The sequence below is a fragment of the Parus major genome, chromosome Z (assembly GCF_001522545.3).
Source record: "Parus major isolate Abel chromosome Z, Parus_major1.1, whole genome shotgun sequence".
In the NCBI taxonomy this organism is placed as follows: domain Eukaryota; kingdom Metazoa; phylum Chordata; class Aves; order Passeriformes; family Paridae; genus Parus; species Parus major.
The window spans coordinates 44,044,267-44,066,605 of NC_031799.1; the positions used below are offsets into that span (position 1 = coordinate 44,044,267).

The 22,339-nt window shown below is 42.8% G+C and overlaps 1 protein-coding gene across 1 annotated transcript in view; it reads left to right on the forward strand.

The window, feature by feature from the left end:
- Positions 1–20,270: 20,270 nt before the first annotated feature.
- IDUA (alpha-L-iduronidase) overlaps positions 20,271–22,339 on the forward strand; it is a 45,558-nt gene continuing 43,489 nt past the window's right edge. The window contains exon 1 of the mRNA XM_015653331.3: positions 20,271–20,443. Within this exon, the coding sequence (XP_015508817.1) occupies positions 20,319–20,443 (125 nt within the window). The 5' untranslated portion in view covers positions 20,271–20,318. The remainder of the gene's footprint in view (positions 20,444–22,339) is intronic.

Consider the following 22,339-nt stretch of genomic DNA (forward strand, 5'->3'; position numbering starts at 1 on the left):
AACAGGGTGTCATTTTTGATCACAGAATTTAAAAAAACCTGATCTCATGATCCTTTAGCAGTTGATCCATGCTCCCTCCTCAGGTGTTCAGTACACCTGTCCTTGAAACAGGAATGTCTGAAAAGAATCTGTAGGAAAAGGATCTGAGAAACTGAGGGTCCTGTTTAGCTGTGGTGGGGTGGAAGGCACCACAGGGTACTTGGTACCATCCAGTCCCCCAGAAAGCAGCTCAGACAGGGACTCTGCTTTATGTGTGCTCAATCCAGCATGAACTAGTCTGAGTGACTGGATGAATGATTTGATCAAAACAGAAATGCTGCTGCATTTTCAGGCACTTACATTGTTGTGTAAGTGTAGAGAGAAGAAAAAAAAAGCCAGAAAATGAAAAAAGGATGCTCTTCGTACTACAAAATGCAGAGGCAAGGCTGCAGTGCAGAATAAGAAAGTAATTTGTCATTTATACAAATTGTTACAGTATGGATAGGAAGGAAGAGAACAGTCTGGAAGAAAAAGACTTAGGAATAAGTTGACTGCATAAAGAAGATCCCTGAAGTGGGTCAAGGTGCCAATGACAAGTTTTGAGGGATGAAAAGTAAATATTGAAGGATTACAGGCACCAGCCTTGCTCCAGAGCTCACTAGAGAGAGGGTGCCTTCTGCACAAAGATGAGAAAGCGAAAGAAACAAAACTGTGAGTATTTGGAAATCTAGGAGTCATTATGCCCTCTCAAAAGCAGCAGTGTAAATGTAGACCACAAGGCTTGGCTATGAGGCTTCTCTAAACTGAAGTTAGATATTAATTCTCCTTGCAAATAATTTTAAGATGAAATTGTGGGTTTCAGCATGGTGATTTTTCTTTTAAATTTCCATTTTGGCAACATTTTCCTGGGAGAAAAGTAAAAACCACAAAAAAAATCTGCTTTATGCCAGATTTTCCCAAGTTGCAATGTTTTATAGAATGGTGTTAACATAAACTTGCAGTTTCTTCACCTTACCAAATGAAGTTCATGCTTTCTTCTTGAGCTGATGTGCCCGTGGTGCCCTTGGCTAACAGAGTTTCACAGCCATACCGCATTAAAGGACGCCTGTGGCTGGCTGCAGTCATGGCATATGTACTCCTGTTAAAGTCCAGCGCTTCTAGAAGGATGACATATGATAAGATAGTCAGATATGATTTGAAAAAAAAATTCACCCCAGCTTAAAATGCTTTGACATTTTCAAACTTTCTGCTCTTTCAAAAAATGTACCAGGCCAGGGAATCAGGTGGTAGAAGTTACCAGATCTGCACATGCATGTCTGCAGACTGAAAGGTCTTCAGAGGTGAGGGCAATGAGTGTGCTTCCCCTCCAGAGAGAAGGAGAGCAAGGCCAGCTGGCAAAGATGATCCTTATTGCCACACTTGAGGGAAAGAACTCCTTTGATATGGGGAGAAAGGAACTGGGGAAGGAGGCTGAATTTGGAGGCAGTACAAGACATTCAGTGAGCAGATGGCAGGAGGGATTGTGCTACTGAGACCCTGCTACAGTGGGTGCTACCTTTGGGAAAGTCTGAAAAGGAAGGCAAAGTTCAAACTGAGCTGAAGTGGCTGATGAGACATCCAGATGGAGAATGCAGAGAGACCAGCTGAGTTACTGACCCAGCACAAGGATGCCAGCTGGAAGCAGAGTAAAAAGTTGTGAATCATTGCTGCTTGGGAAGGTACCTAGTTTAATCTAATGTGAACTGACGTAAAGAGGTGTCAAAATGCCAGGCTCAAAAAGAAGACATATATTCACAGGCTTTCATCTTCCTTTTGCCCTCTAAATGTGGGAGAAGAGGCTTATTTAGTCTTTTCACATGTACTTTTACCCTCCAAGCATATATTCACCCAGAAAAAAACCTCTGGTTTCTTTTCTTCAGGTAAGGTGGGTCAGGAAAAAGAGGGCAAGCTACTTGAAGGGATGCACAAAATGTGTCCACCAGAAAGGTTTCTAGCACATAGATGCACTCCACAACTGGAGCTTGATGTCAAAGCTGCATGGTATTGACAGTGAAAAAAAACAAGAGGACCCATTTGGAGGGTTGCCTATGCACCCAGGAGCTGAAGGCATGCACCCTGTTGTTATTTGCAATCCTAATGTCAGATCCATTTGGAGTCAGGCTCAGGTTTGAATGACTGATTTCCTCCTCTAGAGCCAAGTAGTCCTTTGTTGAAGAGCTGTATCTGAGTTGTTTGTAGGATTTGACAATGCAGTGGATTAACCTGCAGTGGGACAGTTAGAAACAGCTCTGTGACAAACACCTTTTCAATCATGAGACACTCAGGTCCTGATCATCTGCTGAGAAGCCCCTGCATCCAGTGGAGAAGTTCACAGTCTGTCAACTCTTTGCTAACTACCAGTAGCCAAGTGAGTTTGCACTAGGGCACTTTTCACCTTTTGCTGCTATGGAAGCACTGGAGGGATCTGAGCCACTTCTCACTGGTTTCTTGCTCAGGGTCACCTAAACATTTGCTTGTGGTGCCTGCCCTAAACTGCTGAGTGGGACCCCAGCAGCATTTAATTTTATGTCTACTCTGCTACTTACTGGTTCTGCAAGCAGACAGCTATTAGGGAATCAACCAACTCATCTAGAACTTGGTCCTCTTCACATATTCACACACAGTGCTTCTTTGAGCATGGGGCACCTACTGCTACTACTCTGTTCAGCTTTTTTAAAATTCTCTACTAAAGCACACCATTCATAGGAGCAGGTTTTGAACATGTAATATATGTTTCTATACTTCTCTAATGTAAATACCTTTCCTTGCTGCAAGCATACTTTGACACTGTAGGGAGGGTGCATTGGATATTTATGTACCCTCTTTTGAGCTCCTTACCGTAGATGCCATTTTCTCCTCAGTCCCAAAATGGGATCAACTCTAAAGAGCTATAGCAGAGAGAGGCTGGCAGAAATCTCTAGCTTTATGCACACAGTTGTGCTAGAAGACCACACAAGTTTGAATAGAATCTTGTGTAAGCCACCAAATTCTATACTGACATATGCATAGCCTCTAGGGATGCTAGTATAGCCAACATTTTATTTCTAAGACATTTAGCATTTCTTAAGTAGGAAAATAACCAAATCAAGCAGAAGTGTAAATACAAATGCTTAAAGGGATGGTATTGATGCCTTGAGAAGGCTGACCTAGAACAGTGGCTAGACAGAATTAAGAATAAAGTATGTATGTATTGAAAGGCCTTAAAGGATACACCTTGGGCAGTACAAGAGCCTGACCAGGGCTACACTCAAGATGGACCTAAAAATGGTAACAAAAATGGACAACTGGTCATGAAGTCTCACATTTTTATAAGTTTTGGTCCATCTGCATATTGAGGTTTATTGTCCAATCACTGCTTCAGGTTCTTGTTTTCTCTCTTCAGTCCACTGTTATTTATGCTTTTGGAACTGAAACTTGTAATGATTGTCCTCGCCATCAAGCCAGAAAAGGAATTGTTTTGTCTACCTACTCTGTGAAGAGAGCTCACTAACAATATGAGGCTCAAAACTACACACCTAGGGAAAAATATGAAAGCTTAAACTTAAGGGCATCACTATGACGTAATATAATGAAAAGGTTGGATTCAGTGACCGTGCGGGGGGAAGTGGGGGCAGTCTCCTCATGTCCTTTCCCTGTAGTGAAAGATAGTAGTGAGGATAATGGATATAGCAGCAATATTGTTAGGGAAAATACAATAGCAATGAGTGTGGTAAGTGGAAAGAATGGGGATCTTTAACAAAAGGTACAGGGCCAGACTGAGCTAGTGAATGATGGGAATATGATTACAGTGAAGAATTCTAGACTGAATGTCTGAAGCTGCCAAACCTAAAAGGGATTAGGATGCAAATGCCCAGTTTTAGCCTGTATGAAATAACAAACCATTGGAAAGAGCAAGTAACTCAAGCATCATGTGAACAGCGCACACTTAATAGTGCTCTTGTTGATCTGACAGTTCATGGCTGTGATCATACCCTGGCTGAATAACTACTCTGAGGCTATGTTCTAGTGGACTGAGATTTAACCTTAACAATATTTTAGCAAATTTGTGGATGTGTTCTAAAGAAATAATAAAATCCATGGAGAACTTGGTGGTTGGGGAAAGAAAAAAATGAGGAGAGGGGGAAAGAGTCTTTAATTTGTGTGGAAAAAATCCAACATTTGAAAAAGAAGAACCATAGGAGTCATTAGGGAAATGGGCTGGTCAATTGAGCTGGAGGAGTGATGGAACCTTATTTTTTGTATATGTGTCTTTTCCCTTCAAACTTCCAGTATATCAACAGCTCTTGCTCAGTTTTAGATCCCTAAGGAGTACAAAGCAGCATGTGTAGAAGCTAGGCAGGAGCTATGTGTATGTATGGTGATTAGTGAACTAATGTATATGTGCTGACTAACCATGTGGCTTCTACCAAATCAGATATATAGTCTCTCTGTTGTTTCTTCAGATGGGACAAATCTCATTTGAGTTATTCCCATAATGCTGTTTTTAACTCGTAACAAATTTACAGAAACTTTATTTGTTTTAAAATTTGTTAAAAATTGACCTTTGGAAGGGTCAGCAAGTAGACAGAAAAATGTGTGATGAGAAAACATTGTTTGAGCAGGAAGCAGGGGTGGAATAAAGAAGAGTTCTATTCTTGCTTCAATCATTAACAACATATATAGAAAACAAAACCATCAGATGGGAAATAAGTTAAATACACTACATGTCCTAATTTTTATCCAAAATCTGGAGTAGGAAGAACACCAGCTTGAAGACGAAGGATAAATCTTTTCAAAGAAGGTTTATCCCCTGGAATATTTGGGCCCCAACATATCCAAATGCAACAGAAATAATAAATGTTTGACAGTATGGTGATAAACACTGTATCCATTTATATAATTAAATGTCAGATTCTACCTGGGATAAAAACCTCAGAAACACACCACATCTAGACCAGGCAACTTGACATTCTTCTGTCAATAGTCTTCTGTCAGAGGACAGAACTTAAAAGAAGCTAAGGGGGAAGGGTTTGTCAGGCTGGATAATGAAGTAAACCCATTTACCTTGCTGATGATGGAGGAAAGCCTTAGCAACGTGTTGGTAATTTGAAAGCTGAGCTCACAGCAGGCACCCCATCCAGTAAAAAAAAAAAAAAAGTACCATTTGAGAGAATTTGTAAATATACAAGGTAAATAATCCAAGTCTGCAGGAATTCTTGTGTACATGTCTCAGATTTCCCCTGTAAGGAAACTACTTAATATACATTTGAAAATATTTATGGTACCTTGGACTGAAATCTGAAACACTTTCCCAGAGGATGAAAAGGCTGAAGGACACAGCTTCTACACATATCAAAAAGAGGTTGAAAGATATGTTTGAAACGTCTCAGGACTTCAGCCCTTACTCCTTATTTTGGAACATTGAAATGATCTACTAATGTTTCTCTTAAAAATTCTTCATGTCCAACTCTCCAACATTTCCCAGGACACTACCACATTTTATGGACACTGCAAGGATGTTCGCACATGGCAAAAAGGACTCAATATGTTCAAGACATAGTCAAAATTTTGTGTGGGAACTTGCCTTATTAAATGCAAACAAATGGGAAAGAAACTGAACCGGGGCTGGGAGTTTAAGTAACCCTGTTTGTTTCAGAGTCTATGAGATGCTTTTATCCTTAGTGCCCTGTAGATTTCGAAGAAACAGTCTTGTTTGGGATTATCTGTGCTTGGTTTTGACAGTAGTGTCAATCCATTGTGATTGGTGAGCATGTTGCTCTTATTAACTTAGCTTATTCCCTTTTTTGCTCCTGAAGACTGTATCACCACTTTGCAACAAGAAAAGTAGTAGCAAAAATGATTGTGTCTGACAGAACCCAGTATTTCCCTGTTCTCTGCCTGTTTTCCCAACCTATCCCAAAGGTTTCTGGAGTTCCTTAAAGCCAGTGGGAAGTGAGGATGTAGTCATGTAACGCGTGGGCAGCCAAATTTCAGTGTCAAAAAAGTTCCGGTGTCAAAAAGATTTACTTTTCAAGAGCTCTGCACAAACACACTGACAGGCAGACAATCTTCAGAGGTGTCAATTTCTAAACTGGCATGAGAGGCAAGGCAAGGAGGAAAGCAGGAGCTCAGTGGTCACACGAACAACTGGAACAGTCAGCACTGAGCAATCAGGGGAGTCGATAAAAATTGAACATGAAAATGTGGGCTTCAATGCACTAACCACTTACAGATACTTTCTGGACAATCAGATATTTACAATCATAATTTCATCTGAAAATAAACCTCTTTTTCTGTTTCATCAGATTACACTGGAAATTGGTCAGGGGGAATCCTTCTGGCAAAAATTATAGACACAAGTTCTTGAAAAATTTTAGAGCAAAACCAACAACAGAAACAGGCAGGAACTTAGTCAGTCAGAACTCAATAGCCCTGCAAAGATTCCATGTGGAACTATGAAATGGTGTAAATTTTTCTTTAGACTCTGTGAAAACCAGTCATAGCACAAAGATTTAGAGCAGCACTGATCTCAGATCCTTAACATGCAATAAAGCACATTAAGTGTGCTTGGATTTCCCACCAGCTGAGACTTTTGTCAGAATTCTTCACAGAGGACGTTTTTCCCCTCCAGAAGGGGCTGGTGCAATTCTCTGAAGAATTTTGATCTCTTTGGAAAAGAAAATTGTTATCTCAGTGCTAAAAATAAGTCTGTACTGTGCCAAAGGACTTGTACTCAGATTGTGCCGACATGCCTTAGTAGTGCAGTTTTAAATAGCCCAAAACTACTTACCTGAGCCATCCTACAGTTAATAAGAAAATCATGCAGATTCTCACAAGCAATTTTAATTTCCTTTTAGGCAAATTGCAAAAAATTAACTAAAGGAGTATTTGACCAAACCTAAACTTCCCCAACAGAGCTCCTGGTGAGGGGAAGCATGCTGTAACTGCAGTGACATACAACACTCTCAGAAGAGCAAGCAGCCAAGTGACATCTCCCATGAAATCTCATCATGACATATCGCCTCTGCAAAATATTTCAACTGCCAGTTAATTTATATGAGGGACAGGGAGTGGACTCTTTTATCCTTATAAAATGGTGCCATCCTTCTATAAGAAGAACCAGTCAGACAAAAACATTTCCTTAGCAGAGAATGTTTTTAATCCTTTTAAAAACTAAATTCTGAACCCCTTAACTCTCATCCTTCTTAACTGATGGCTCTCGAAGTATGCTGAGGAAAAGACTGCTATGGGACTGACAGAATTTAAATCATCAGCAGCATAAAGAACAAAGACACTGCAGTGTAAATGGCCAAAGCTCCAGAGGTCCTGAAACACAATTTTTTAACCTTTCAGGGCTGGCTTAAGTTTGCATCTGGAAGGAGAGCACTTCAAGTCTGCCAAAGGAGACTAGCAGCCCATTCCAATTTAAATGGATAATGAATTAAGATCCAAATCTTCTAGTAATTCAGAAAGAAAAAAGTAACACCTCCTCCTCTGTTATGTGAAGAGAAATCCTGCTAAGAAAACAGTCATTTTGTAACTGAAGGTACAAATGGAAGCATTTAAGTTAACAGGAGCTAAGTGGCAAGATTCTGCCTCTGGTAGGTCAGTGGACTTGTCCATCTCTCCTTATGGATAATTTTGAATTAGTGAAAGAGGCAGGAGGCCATCAGCAAAGTTGACTGACTCTTCTTTATATAGAAAAGCTTTATTTTTGTTCAATTACTGTATGACAGCTACAGAGTTCTGTACACTTCATTTAATGCATGGCTTTGTGAACCTCATGCGTTCTGACATTTCTAGGACAGGCTGAGCCATCAATACCTCTTCTGCCTCTGGCCAAAAAGTGTAATAGAAAGCCTGATGTCATTATGGTCAGAAACCATCTTTTCTTTTGTGCTCTGTCTGAAAAAGCTTTTGGAAGGAATATCAGAAACATCATAATTGGAATTGTGACTGGGAGAGAAGATGGAAAAATGAATTTAAAACATAATCTACTTTAGTTACAGAAGTATTGCCACTGGCTATTATCCCGAAAGGCTGTGCCTAAAGGGGAAAGGCTTCAAGTTTTGTATACAGCCTTAGGATTAGACCAGGAATGTTTGGTGATCTGATGCCAATGCACAGTCTTTGTGACAAAATTTTAGGTTTAGGCAGAGCTGAGATATTCCTGCCTTTGCTTCAGGCAGAAGTAGATAATCTGATTAATGGGGATTCATTCCATCTAGCTCTAGCTGTACAGAAATGAGGCATCTATTTCAAGGCTTTCTTTGCTATCAGTAGATTTGCTGCTGCAGAGACTTCAAAGACATCTCAGAGCCTGTTCTGCAGGGACTAGCTAGCTCTGCCTTCTGGATGGTTCAGGTTGGGCTAGCTAGATCCCATCCTTTTTACCCTCTTTTGTTCACCTGGCACAAGAAGATAACTAAGTTTTGTATCTCAAATCTTCTCTAAGCTCTGAGAATGGCACAGAATCCATTCTCTGTTTGCTTGTACCACCCAACACCCTCTAAAATTTGAAACGTAGGCAGTAACAAGAAAGATGTTCAGATGGATAATCATCAGGGTAGACTTACATAAATAATGAGAACAATATACTTGATTTTATGGACAAAATTGGGTGACAGAAGTGAGGAAAAAAATGACAATTCCTTTGCAGGCCTCCAGAGGCTGTGCAGCAGGTCCTATGTCAACTTTATATGACAGATGCCTTAAGGCATTGTACCAGTAATATTGTACATCTATGGTGTTTGAGGTCATGACTCATCTAAATCAGTATCTGATGAAGCAAAAACTGGTGCAAAATATATGATAACAATCAGCAATAGAGTCGGGCAGCTGAGTGCTGAAACTAAGTATTGTGATTTGTTTTTTGTCAGAGCACACAGTAATACATTATTAAAAGCATCTTAAATCATCCTGCATTACCTGCTTAAGGAGGGAGGTAAATATGAAGATATAATTGAAGCCAGAGCATGTGTTGAGATGGAATGTGCATAAAAAGACAAGTTTCAACTGTCATTAATTTGTACTACGGAACATGAAGCAGTTTTGAATCAAAAGTGGAGAAAGTAAATGAAAATTGGCAGGACACCCCTTGGATTCAGGGTCCAAATTCAGTTAAAATGTTCCAGGGCCATAAATGTGAACATTAGGGGGAAGACATGATGAAGAGGCCAAACTGACACACAGTGTCAACTGGGCATCACAGCGTGTTGGTACCATGTCAAACATCAGCACCAAGACAAGCAAGAGTGGGTCACTGATTGTCTGACATATTTACATTGTCACTGAGCTGCAGCTTGACAAGGAAGAGCAAAGGGTGAAATTCCCTGAGCAGACCATGAGAAGTGAGCAGCAATGACAGCTAACATCTGCTGGAACTAAAGTGTTGATAGCTCAGCCAACAGGATCCTGTTGTTTAGAGATGGCTAGAATCCTTGCAATTCAGAAAAGATCAAAGTTTGCAAGATGTCAGAAAATTTAACGAAACACATTTTTTGCAAAGAGCACCTAATTTTTCTTGGTTACCTCTGTGGCCAGCAGAAATTTTTCAGGTAAAATAATTTCTGTTTAAATTCTAATTTGATAGGTTTTTTGAAGTTAGATATCTTTAAAAGAAAATGGTTTATTTTAGGAAGGGAAAACTATTAAAATTCAAAGCCAGTCTGATAAACACATCTAGATTTTACTGCCTTGGTAGTCTGTACCCACAGAATACTTTGTTACTTCTTAAATAATTACCTATCAAAGATATTTATCAGTTCTATTTTGTTTCTCTTGTTACTATAGCTTGTTTCATCCTTCCACCTTCAACCAAAAAAAATCCAACAACTGTGAAAAAATTTTTATCAGTATGGTGGAAGTTTGCAAAACAAAAGCGAAAGAAGATGATCTGGTTTGGAAAATAAAAGGTTTAGTCAGATGGAAACCTGGGAGCAGGAAAATATGCCCCATAAAGTAAAATGAAACCACCATGTAGGAAAAGGATAATGTAGGATGTCACCACTCTAAGGAGACCTGTTTGCAGACAGTAACTACTCATTGACAAGAAGTTGAGAGTTGACTCTCTTGGTAAGAGTTTTGTGTTTGTGTCTCTGCATGCATATACATTTTTACATGTATCATTTTGATAGATAGAGAAGGTTAAGTGCGAGGACTCCTTGAAATGGATGCACTGTGTTAATCTCATCCCTCCAGTAGTGCTGTTCTCTCCAGATCAGGCTGCACCACAGAATGTAATGGTACAGATGCATATATCCATAAAATCCCAAATGAGTGTGCAATGCTCATATCTGCTGAGCTGCTAAATGTGCTTTGGGCTCTGGAGGAAAGCAGTTATGCTCCAGCTCAATGAGTTTACCAGTCCATTTTCAGAAAGAGGTAAAACTAGGAATTCTAACTGTGCAAAACAATTCACATTTCTGTGTGGGAAGCAGCTGCAAACCCTTGAAGCTGAATGACCTTGTGGTCTCTTTTATTATGTTGTGTGATCTTCAAAACCAGCCTATTTTAACACGCATTATTTTAAGAGTTCTTTTCTCTGAAAAAAAAAATACTCAGTTAACTTAAGCACACCCACTCCGCCACTGTGCAAATGTGAAAACCTTACATGGGAAGATTTCCCATTAATTATCTACCCACAATTATAACCTACACCTTCTCCTTGAATGGAAACGCGTGGGCAAACACAGCAACAATCTTTCAAGCCATGCAACAAGTCCACCTTACTTTAGCTTGGGTACCACTGTGCACACATAATTTCAGGATTACTTGTTTTGTCACTCTGCATCAGGCTAAGCATGGCTATAAGGCTGAGGTACAAACCCTGGGATTTTCACATGACAGTACTGTGTGCTTTAGCAGACTCCTGCCATTACAGAAAGCCTGTAGGAAGCACTGTATAAAATAGTGAAGCAGCTGGCAAGAGGCTGTTGTCCTGGGACTGGTCATTGCTCCTGTAGAAGAATGGGCTTCATGGGGAAGCTGTATGAAACTCTGGCCATGAATATTCTGCACTATCATTTGGAATGGCAATGAAATGGGAATTTTATCACAATTTTATAAACTGTCACCATTTATTAACGGCTCATGTAAAACTGTGAGCACAGATAAACTGATCAAGATACGAGGTCTGTTATGAGTCTAAGACAGGTAGTGCAGGGGAGGATATATGCCAAATAATCAAGTACCTAAAGGAGATGCAAAGCCATATCACAGACAGCCTGAGATTGCCCAGCTCTGGAGGGCTTAGGTCACAGATTTGCTCTGGTACCGCAAGGCAATGCACCTGCAGAGCTGCCCAACAGCTGAAGTTGTTGACATCTCTTCCTTTCTCCCTTCTGGTGCCTTATCTGATGCCCCAAACACTGGGAGAGCACAGAAAGGCTTTTTACCAGCCTTTGACAGCACACTTCCAAGGTCACACTAAGACAGCAGAGATATCTGTTATCCTCCAGACACCTTCAGAGACCTGGCAGTTAGTGCTACTTCTTGATAGAGAGAACTGTGTAAACCCATGGAACAAAAATATTCCAAGTTTTGCACTGCTGAGAAGATATCTCTGAAGCACAGCTCCTCTTCTACTGCACTAGCATTAAACCTTTGCAAAACAACTAAAACAACTTAATAAATTATTAGGAAAAGTATTTCCAGTGGCTTTCCTGAGCTTTATTCCTTCAGTTTCTAAGTATCACTTAGTGGCCTGTTATCCTGCTCTGTTCTGCAGTTCATGACTAAAATAGAAAGGCTGCAAAGCTACAGGGAAGATACTGATGGACAGCTCTGCAAATTGTTCCAGCTGAACCATAAAACTGTCAAACAAATGATACATATTAGTTGTGATGGCCCCGTGCCTCCCAGAAATAAAGTGATTCCTTAATGGAAGACTTTAGTAATGAATTAAACATTAATTAGGGCTTATACGAGATAGACATAAAAGGGATTAGAGACACACCACAGGTTTGCTGTAGCACTGGTAGAATGAAAGAGCCCTTCTTTCTGAACTTTGGTGGACTGGTTATAAGCAATAAAGCTGAGAAGGCAGACGAAAACATCTTTAGTCTTTGTTTTGAAAGGGGTAGTGCCCCAATGCCTTTAGTTTTCTTCACCTGCTTCACAAGCACAGCACTGCAAAAGTACTTATGTCTCAGTTATTGGCATGGTTCATAACTGGAAAAGCTTCTAATAGGTTGACTCACAAGCTCATGTCATAGCCACAGGAAGTTTAATAAAGAAATTATGGCTATACTTGGTGTCCAAGTGGCAAATAGCTTTGAAAAGGAGATGTAATTTTAACTGAGTACATCTGAGTTGGCTTGATTAGACAAAAGTGCCAATTTAAGCTTTCCAGAGGATTCAGAGAGTGCCCATTCTGATTTTTCTAGAGACTTGTTATTATTTTTGCCTCTGCCTCTCCACAGCCCACACAAAACATCAGTTACAATCCATGTCCTATGGAACAAACAAGTCAGGATGTGTACATCCTGTGCTTTTCCATTTTGGGGGCAGACTTCCAAACGAGTATTTATTAATTGTTGACTGGCATCTAACCTGTTCCATCCATGAGTCATCCTTTCTACTAGCACAACAAGCATCACAGATTTCCAAAACTTGCTTTTAGACTGAATACAGATGATTTTAATTCTAATTCACAAAAAAAAAAAAAAAAGTAAAAAAAAGTCTCTTGGATTCTATTTACACAGCATTATGGTAAATGATAAGTTAAGTGATCAACTAAAACAAGACATATAAATAATAAACCCATCTGGACCAGCTGCAAAATAAAAGCTGGCATGCATGGCTTGTAGCATTTGGGAGTACCTGAAAACTGTAACCATAGATGCCCCAGCTACCAGTGGCTGATCACAACCTCACTTTACCATGAAGTATAATGTCTATAAGAAAGGGTTAAACTGGTTTTCTTTGCACGGTAGTTGCTGAACCACTGAATTTGAAAGTTTCCCTTCTGGTGTTCAGCAATTCCCAATTATGAAGAAGAAAGGTGCTGGGATAGGATATAATAAAGGTGCTGATATAGGATAAAATAGATCCACTACCTCTTCTCATCCAGACCCTGTGCACATAAGGTATCAGAGAGTTGCAGACAGTGTATAAACTTGATCTTTGAGAAGCCATGGTGGTCAGGATAGCTGGCTGAGGACTGGAAGAAAGGAAATGTCACCCCAGTCCTCATAAAGAGCTAGAAGAAGAACCCAGGGAACTACTGACCAGTCAGCCTTACCTCAGACCCTGGAAAGGTGATAGAGAGCACCTCATTCTGAAATGAGGCCATCTCTATCCACATATATGACAAGAAGGTGGTCAGGAGTAGTCAGCATGGATTCACTAAAGGGAAATCATACTTGACCAACCTGACTGCCTTCAGCAATGAATGGATGAACGAGGGAAGAGCAGTTTATGTTGTCTACCCTGACTTCTCTTGAAATGGGCTTGGCAGAACAAGCTGTGGAAATCAACTCCCCATGCTCTGTCCACTGATGCCAGTTCTAGCAGCAAAGACAGTATCAAAGACTGTTGGGGTTTGAGGGACAAATCTGTTCTTCCCTCCACAATCAGCCTCCCTTCCTCAAAGCAAGAGGTGGAACATGCTCTGGCCATAGGTAAATACATTCAACTCTTCATTCTACCCAGGGACCTAAAGGAGTAGTAAAATAAATTACTATGTAGGGTGCCACACAAATACCTGGCAATTTTTACCCTGAAGAGCTGATGCAGCCAAAGAGGGAACTGAGGAGAAAAGGTGGCTTGTTAGAAGGATGCAAGGCAGTGTATCACCCTCAGCTAACCAACATAGTGCTGCCTTGCTTCTACCTGACTCCATTTGTAACAGATATGATTGCCATTAACATCAATGCCATTCTCTCCAGTATCTCTACAACGCTCTTCCTACATTCTAAAATGAATTTTGCTATGGGCAAAAGGGAATACAGATTATATGTGGAGCTCAGAATATATTATTAGTTTAATTAGGGTCTCCACAGTCTAACTAAAATACAGGAGGTCACTATCTTTGGTTCAGTTACAGTAAAATCAACACTGTGAAAATAAGAGTGAGACTGATACAAATTAAATTCCTACTATCTATCATTTTTCTCTATCCTTAAGTTTAGCCTGCCATTGTCCTTCTGAGTCCTCAAACTTAGGGAGGACACAAGCTCTCCCCAGGCAGAAAGCTGGTATCACTGTCCTTGGCATGCCCATTTCTTCATCAAATGTAGGCTCTTGGTCATTCTAGTGTGGTTGCCTGAGCCCCATTTAGGGCTATTTTCGATGTTTTGTTAATAAAATCTGTTCCCATCTAAACTTTGACACTCAGTGTTCCTCTTTATTCAGGGACAGTGGAGCAAATCCAGAAATTTACAACTGGTAGTAAAATCTTTCAGATTTATTTCCCTCCCAAGCTAAGTGTAGATGGAATACATACTAGTCTCAAACCCAATGCCCCAATCCTCCTGAAGTGGAGGAACTGGTACTTAACCCATTATAGGAAGAACACTGCAACTTTACATTAGTCCTTTCTATCTATGAGAACTACATATTGTCATTGTTTGCAACACCTTTCCCTTTCAACCCAGAAGCCCCATTCCAGAGGGGTTTCAACCCCTACCCAAGCTATCTTGCACAAGTGCTGATCTCAGCACGGCCTACGTGTGGCCACAGATCTTTAATCTAGACTGACTGATTCATAGACTGACTTCCCAGCTTGGCCCCAGACTTGTCCTGTCACAATGCTTGCCTGGTCCAATTTAATGACCTGGCCTCTGGGCTGACCCCATTTGTCACTCAGGCCCTGCCTTACTCCTCAGTTCAGAAGCAGTGGATGGGGCTGGTGATAAGGATCCAGTTTCCTCTGGCAGGGGATAAGGTAGCCCTTGCTGAGGCCTCTTACATTTTACCCTGGATGCTATTCATTGAGCTAAGCTGTAAAAATTTAGGAAGCAGTCACACAACTATCAAACAGTCCTTACCACAGCTAAAACAATCTCAGGCCAAGACAAGCCCTAAGACTTGTCAGGCTGATGTGAAGCCCTCAGCCTAACAGTCATAATGACAGAATTAGATGTCTGATGCAAAAAATAGTTGTACAGTGCTGAACTGCAGCAAAACAATCCCCTTGAGTCATGTTCAATCATGGTGGAATGGAAGGTGACATCTGGGTGATAAGGTACATGTCCCTGGAAAAATGAGAGATCATTTAACAAATAACCCTAGGCTACATGCACTGGATGAAATATACTGAGGTATCATAAAAGCAAGGAGATGTCAAATCCTGGCCTTGCATGCAGCCAGCTTTGGGACATTAGAGATATGTACATGGATGGTGTCTAGAATTTCAAGTATTCACATAATAATTGTTAAATTTGTTGTATTCAGCAGAGGTGATAACAAGACTTCCTAATTATCTCTTAGGCAAACTAAGTATGATGAGGAAAGCACTTGTAAAGAGCTGCAAAGTATTTTCATCACTCTGAGCCTGTTTGCATCTTCCCAGACTATGTTGTATACCAGCACTTGGTCTCCTCAGGGCACAGAACACCTCCACCTTTGCTATGAAGCCTAGAAAGTCCACTGGAAAAGCCATGAAACACTTCTTAACTTGTCAGAATTGTATCTAGACCAAAAGTGGGAGCTGGAAAAAAAAATATATGGCATCACACCAGGAAAGAAGCAGAAACTAAAAAATCTGAAGCCCTTGGGAGCAAACAGCACACCACACTGTACAACAGAGTAACGCACCCTCTTCTCTCCTATACAACTGATCAACCCTCAGCAATCCCACGCAACTCTACCATGATATGTCCCGGGAACCTTCAAGCATTCAAGCTCCCTCAGTAGTGCACCCCTGTTCCTGCATCATGTGCCACTTCTGCCTGGGGGTGATCACTGCAAGAAAAGCAAGTCCAGCACAGGCAATCACCACCATGGAGCAGGTATTATGTCTGTCTGCAACCTGCACAGCCTGTGGCAGAAACTTAGTGCTAGAGGTACTGCATGTCTCGAGGCAGCATAGCACTGTCCCACCAAGGGGAAAGGCAACAGATAGCTGCAGGCCACATCCAGCTCAACAACTCATCCCAAAGGCTGGAAATAAATGGAGGAAGTAGGAAATCTTGAGGCTCACCCAGGCCACCGGATCATAGGTAAAAGCTGCAACATTGTCATAAGCTGAGCTTTGAAAACAAGCTGTCCATAAGAAAAGCAGGACTAAGATTCATGCCATGTTGCTGACAAGATTCCCAATGTGAGATATGTATGTCTGATACCTTCAGTATGTTACAGAAATATGAGTGCAGCAGGAGTTTGGTGACTGAGATGGGTGTATCAAACTGCTAGACTCCTGCAAGAAACAGGATCACTTCAGAGTTACATTTGACAAGGCTAACCATTCTATGGAAGCCATGAAGATGCAAGAGCTGGAGCACAATTTCATACTATGCCTTTCTCTAGCCTACCAGCAGGCAGTTCAGTCAGGGCCAGTCTCATTCTCTCCTGCCTCTGTCCCTGTGCTTCTTCTGTCGTGGACTACCAAGCTTCACAGCGTCATGTCTCTGCAGCTTGCCAGAAAAAAAAACAGTGCACCAGAAAACAAACTGACTCAAAAAAGGAGATGCTTCCTAGGCAGTCAGCTGGATGAATTATCCTCCTTTGAGCTTCCTTGGTATTGGACCTGACATATGGGAAACAACAGAACAGGCAAGTAGTGGCAGGGAAGAAGAGCAGGACAGAAGTCCCAATTACACTGGATTAGATGTAACATGAAACTTGAGACTATTCAGCTGAGTGCATCTGCCCAAAGACCAGCTGCTACCATGTGGGAATGTGTAGTCATTAAAGAAGCAAAGGCTGTCATAAACCTTGGAAGGCATCACCAATAGTTAGTAATTTACAACAGTAGTTAGCTATTACAAAAATATCCAGATAACTCCAGATGATTTTCTAGACTTCAAGTTTCATATGCTACAGTAAAAATCTTGTTCTGCTATGTGGCATGAGATGGCTGTGTGACAAAGCCATCTTGGCATTTCCAGGGATGGTCTTTAAAGCCAAGCTTGTAATTCAATTAGGTACTACATTAACTGGAGGCATCTGAACAGAAAAGCACACACATACATTCACAACTCACACACACACAACACTCCTCAACACATACCCAAATTTCCAGTGCATAGTGCAGGTATCTCTTCACAAAGAAAGAAAAAGCAGCAGGAAGTTACCAACTCCTTGACATGTCTGAAGGAGCCTGGAACATCTATATTCTCAGAACATCTTCAGGGATGCTGCAGGGAGAGCTGATGGGACTAAATGCCTTAAGCACTCTTTCTCAGAGGAATGACTCAGCTCAGGAGTAACAGATTTACGTCTCCCATCCACCCAGTTTGAGACACTGGATTTTAAGCTGGCCAGACAGCTGGGAAGGGTCAGCCTCAATAGACTGGAAAGGGCCAGTGAACAGTGCTGCTCTCCATTCCCAATACCTGTGTGCCTCCTCAGGAATGCCTCAGTACAGGAAGAACTCTCACTCAGTCTTTGCAGGGAGATGGGAAGAGGCTGTGGTAAAATCCTCCGTGTACTTTGGGTGAGAGTGTCAAGTGTGGGAAAGCTCCCTGGTAAAATGCTCCACAGAAAAAAACTGCTGCTGGACACTTCTCAGCCCTTGGAGGAGCAGAACAGAAAGTCAAAGGAAAAAGGAGAATGTCCCCTTGACCAAGGTTTTTATCATGGCTCTGCCTGACAATCTCTAGAACCATGCTCACAGAAACCTAAGCATACAGGTTTAACACTTAATCAGATTTTTAAACCTAGGCAAACTGTGTGTTGGAGGTAATCTGAGGTACTCTTGGCATCTGTGCTGCCCCTGGAAGAATAGGATTGGGAGGATTGCAGAGCAGACAACTGAGCTTCACCAGTGTAGTCTGGCATCTGATCTGCAAATGCTGCCAGAACATGTTGATCCAGTTGACTACCTTGATTGGGAAAAAACAAGCCATATGCTCCCAGCTGCTCTCTCTCCAGCAGCCCTCAGATGCTTTAGGAACAGAGGTGTATTGGGCTCCTTCACGGGGTGAAGATGACTCTGCTAGATTTTCCTTCTCTGGCAGGAGGCACCAGAGCAGCTCTGGTTCTCTCTGTGAGAAAAGATTTCCTGTGGGAAATTGCAGTTCTTCAGAAGTACCTTAAAAAGTATTGTTAGCTGCTTTTTTAGATATGGAAGAGAAACCTGTGGGTGGCAGAGCCTTTTGTTGAGTTTCTCCTCTAGCAGGGGTTTTGACTTCTCTTTTGTCTCCCAAGTTCAGGCCTGGTGTGGCTGGTGTGCTACATGCAGCACTTGCCCATCCATTGGGATAAGCTGCATAAACCAAGGGAGGCATTCTCTTTAGCCCGTACCCCAATCTCTGAGAAGGACCCTCCTGGAAGTGCTCTGGAAGTCATGTTCTTGTCAGACTCCCAGGGAAGAGACTTTCCTGGAGCTCTGAGAGAGACTTCTCTGAAATAGTAATGGAACACCATTTTACATCCATGGCTCTGTGGTGTTTCAGGACTTTGTACAACATGCCTGAGGACTGACAAAGTTTCCTGGCCAAAAAGAAATTTTGGTATTGGTTTTGGTTTTACACCTTGTCTTCCAGATTGGACATCGAAATCAGCCAAGCTGAACGCAACAGTTCTGTTTTAGCAGTCTCTGAGGAAAAGGCAGCTTGGTCTCCAAAGGTCAAGCCTTCCTGATGTCAGTGGGGATGGTCTGTGGTAGAACCTTGGGGAAGTCAGGAGAACTCTCCCTTGAAAACAACTTTTTGCTGAAATTCGTGGACAAGTCTTTAACTGGGGACTGAGCAATTGGCTCCTCTGCAAAGGATAGTTTCCATGTTCATCACAGCTAGGTGCTGGAACTGCTGGCATCTTGTGCTGGCACCATAATGAACCTTCCCCACTTAAAGATAGAGAGGTGCAGGGTTGGTGTTAATTAGTTAATTAGGTGTTAAATCACAGTATGATGTTTGATTGTCAGATGTTCATCTCCTCCAGTCTATCCCTCTGAAGGGAAAGCTAACAAAAGAGGTAGTTTAAGTGGGTGCAAGGTCCTTCTCTCACTGATCTCCCTCTCCAACTGGCAAAATGCCATCAGCCCTCACTGAAGCCCAAGCAGCAGCAGTCACCCAAAGGCAGCTGTTGTCCCACCTCAGGGTTCAGCTAGCGTAGAACTGGACTCCCTGCCTGGAAGCCTTGACAAGATTCCTGAAGGCACAGCAACAGGTAAACAAGAATGATCCTGAAGACAAGAGTGACACCCCATGGAAAACCAACTTCTCAGGTGTTCATGGTAACAAACAAGCACTTAAGAGAATCAAGCTGCAGGCTGTGTGTGATAAAGCACATTTAAAGCTCTACATAGACTCATGGTATTACATAGAATGTTAAAGTTTGGAAGGGACCTTCAGGATCATCTAGTCCAAACACCCCCCTGCCATGGGCAGGGACATAGGCCACTAGACTGGGTTGCTCAAGACCTTAGCCAGCCTGGGGGCATCCACAACCTCCCTGGGCAACCTGCTCCAACATCTCATCACCTCCATAGTGAAGAACTTCTTCCCAATAACTAAGCTACACTTTTCTTTCAGTTTAACAGCCCCGACTTTCTTAGCCTGTCTTTGTAGGGGAAGTTCTTCAGTCCCCTTATAAACTTCACGGCCCTTTTCTGGACTTGCTCCAACAAGTCCACGTCCTTCCTGTAGTGGATCCCAGAGCTGGATGCAGGGTTCCAGGTGGGGGTCTCACCAGAGCAGAGCAGAGGGGCGAATTCCCTCCCTCGCCCTGCTGCCCACACTGCTTTGGATGCAGACCAGGATGCGGTTGCCTTTCTGGGCTGGGAGTGCACGCTCCTCTTTGGCAAGCTGAGATCAATAAATTGGTTTACACGTAGCCAGCGGACACAGCTCCCACCCTGTCCCTACGCTTTTCCGGGGAAGGAGGGCGGTTCCGCTCCGTCAGCGCGGCCTTCCCGGCCTGGCACCGGGAGCGCGGGCGTGGCGGTGCGCACCGCCCCCGTGTGGGGCGCGGGAGAGCCGCAGCCGCCGCCGCCCGCCCCGCGGCACTGCCGGGGGGAGAGTCCCGGCAACCGGCGGCGCCGGGACAGCGGCCCCAGCGCTGCCACTCGTGAGCAGCGCGGCAGGCAAGAGGCCCCCCCCTCGGCCGCGGGGCTCCGGGGGGCGGGGGCCCCTCGGCCCCTGGGCGTGCCCTGGCGCGTCGGCAGCGGGCGGCGGTGGGGCCCCGCTCCCCGGCCCCGCGGCCCTCGCGGCGCCATGGGGCCGCTGCTGTGGCTGCTGCTGGTGCCGCTGGGCGCGGGCTCCGCGGCGTACGAGGTGTACGTGGATGCCCGGCGAGCCGAGCGGCCCCTGCAGCACTTTTGGAAGAGCACTGGCTTCTGGTAAGCGCGCACCGCCCGGTCCCGGGCCCCCAGCCGCTGGGCAGAGGCTCTTCGGCCCTCGCCTCGGCTGCGTCCCGCCCTCTCGATCCCCAGGGCGTGCGGGCGCTGCCTTCCCGGAGGAACTGAGGCTCTCCCGGGCTTGCTGCTATGGGATCAGAGAACCCTTGCTGCCCCTTGCTGCATAGCCTGGTGTTGGATCAGCTCCACAGTGTAGGGTGGGATGTGGGATGTGGTCAGTTAATATGAACTGGCCAAAATAGGCCTAGTCGACATTCCTTCCCCTTCTCTGACTTGCTTCCTTGCCCCTTCGAACATACAAAGTCCATCTTGTTTCCCAGCACAGTACATATGTTCATACTCAGAACTAATTTCCCTGTACTTTTCAGTGTTTCCATTGCCAAGGCCCCTAAAGGGCCCCAGGAAAAAGTTCTGATAGTTCTAGCACTACCAAACAAAAGACTGATAGTTTTAGGAATTTGTTCTTCTTGACAGACGTTTTCCAGATGCACCACCGGATGCAGCCAGTGGGTCAAGTTGACCCAAGTTTGAGGGAAGGCAGTGACCATGCAGAAATCCCTGTATTCTGGTCATGCCTTCCTGGAGAAAGCCTGGTCTCACTCAGCTAACTGGGGTTGGAAGAGCCTTTAAGTTTTGTGAGACTACTGAAAGCTTTTAGCAGGCATGAAAGCAAGAGATAGTATATTCCACTGCCATGCTTGTATCTTACTTTAAAGTGATTATGATCTCCTTCATTTAGGCATACAGTGGGTTAAATAACACTTACATGGAAAAGAATTGCAATAGGGATGGAATGAGCATGTGCTTTGGAAACAGGAATGTGTGCACTTTTTTTATATAATGCAAAAAAGTCCCCTAAAAAAAAACTTCCAAGATTTTTCTTTTGTTTTCTTGGGGGGAGGTGGGGAACAAAACAGGATCTAAAATACATTCTGATGAAGATTAATGTTTGGGCTTTCAGGTTTGTTTTTGTTTTTTTGTTTATGTTTTTCTTTGGGTTTTTTGTCTTGTTTGTTTTTGTTTTAAATTTTTCTTGCAATATTAGGAAACATTAATGAAAATCTTCCTTAAATAAAGTCCACAAAAAGAGTTTAGCCCATTTAAACTGCAGCCTGTGAAGCAGTCCTGGTTTTAATTGTGTGACAAACTTTGTAAAGCTGCAAACATGAAAGACGTGCAAAGGAAAGACGGAGGAACAGGGGCAGAAGCAGAGGCTATCCATGGGTCAGCAGTTACCTGGCCATCACTAGTATTTCTGAAAATCCCTTAAAAGCTCATGCAGTGGCACAACTGAGTTCCAGCTGCTAAAGCTTCTTTTCTGGGAAAGTGCCCAGATGTGGATCAGCAGCTGAGAAAAGCTGGGACAAGGCTTGAAGTTCTCTTGGATGGGCACTTTGCCCTCAGAACAGGAAAGGATGGATACTGATAGCACCACTAACAAAACCCACTGTTCTGTCAGCTTTCTTTTGTATCCCATCATGGTTTCTGTAAGATTTCTCTTAGAAGGTGTGAATTTCAGAGTATTTATTCAGTGTGGACTAAGGAAAAATAATTGTCTTTGCCACTGTTGAATGGAAGCCAGTTTGAATTTCAGAGTAATAGTAAAGCACTGTGTCAGATCTGCTTGTTACCATTGTCTTATTCACTGGCACAATTAAAAAAACCCAAATGGCTGATACATTTTTAGTAAGAGTGTAGCTGGTAATTTCTCAATATCACTTGAATGACTTGAATCTGTTTTATGGAGATGGTTTTCAAGTGCCTTGTATGCTGGTGAAACTGCAGAGAGGGGCTCACATATATCAGCCGATTTGTAATAGGCGTTACAAAGTGGTTTGTGGAAAGACTTGAACTTTCAGGTAAGGATGCAGAAGATGG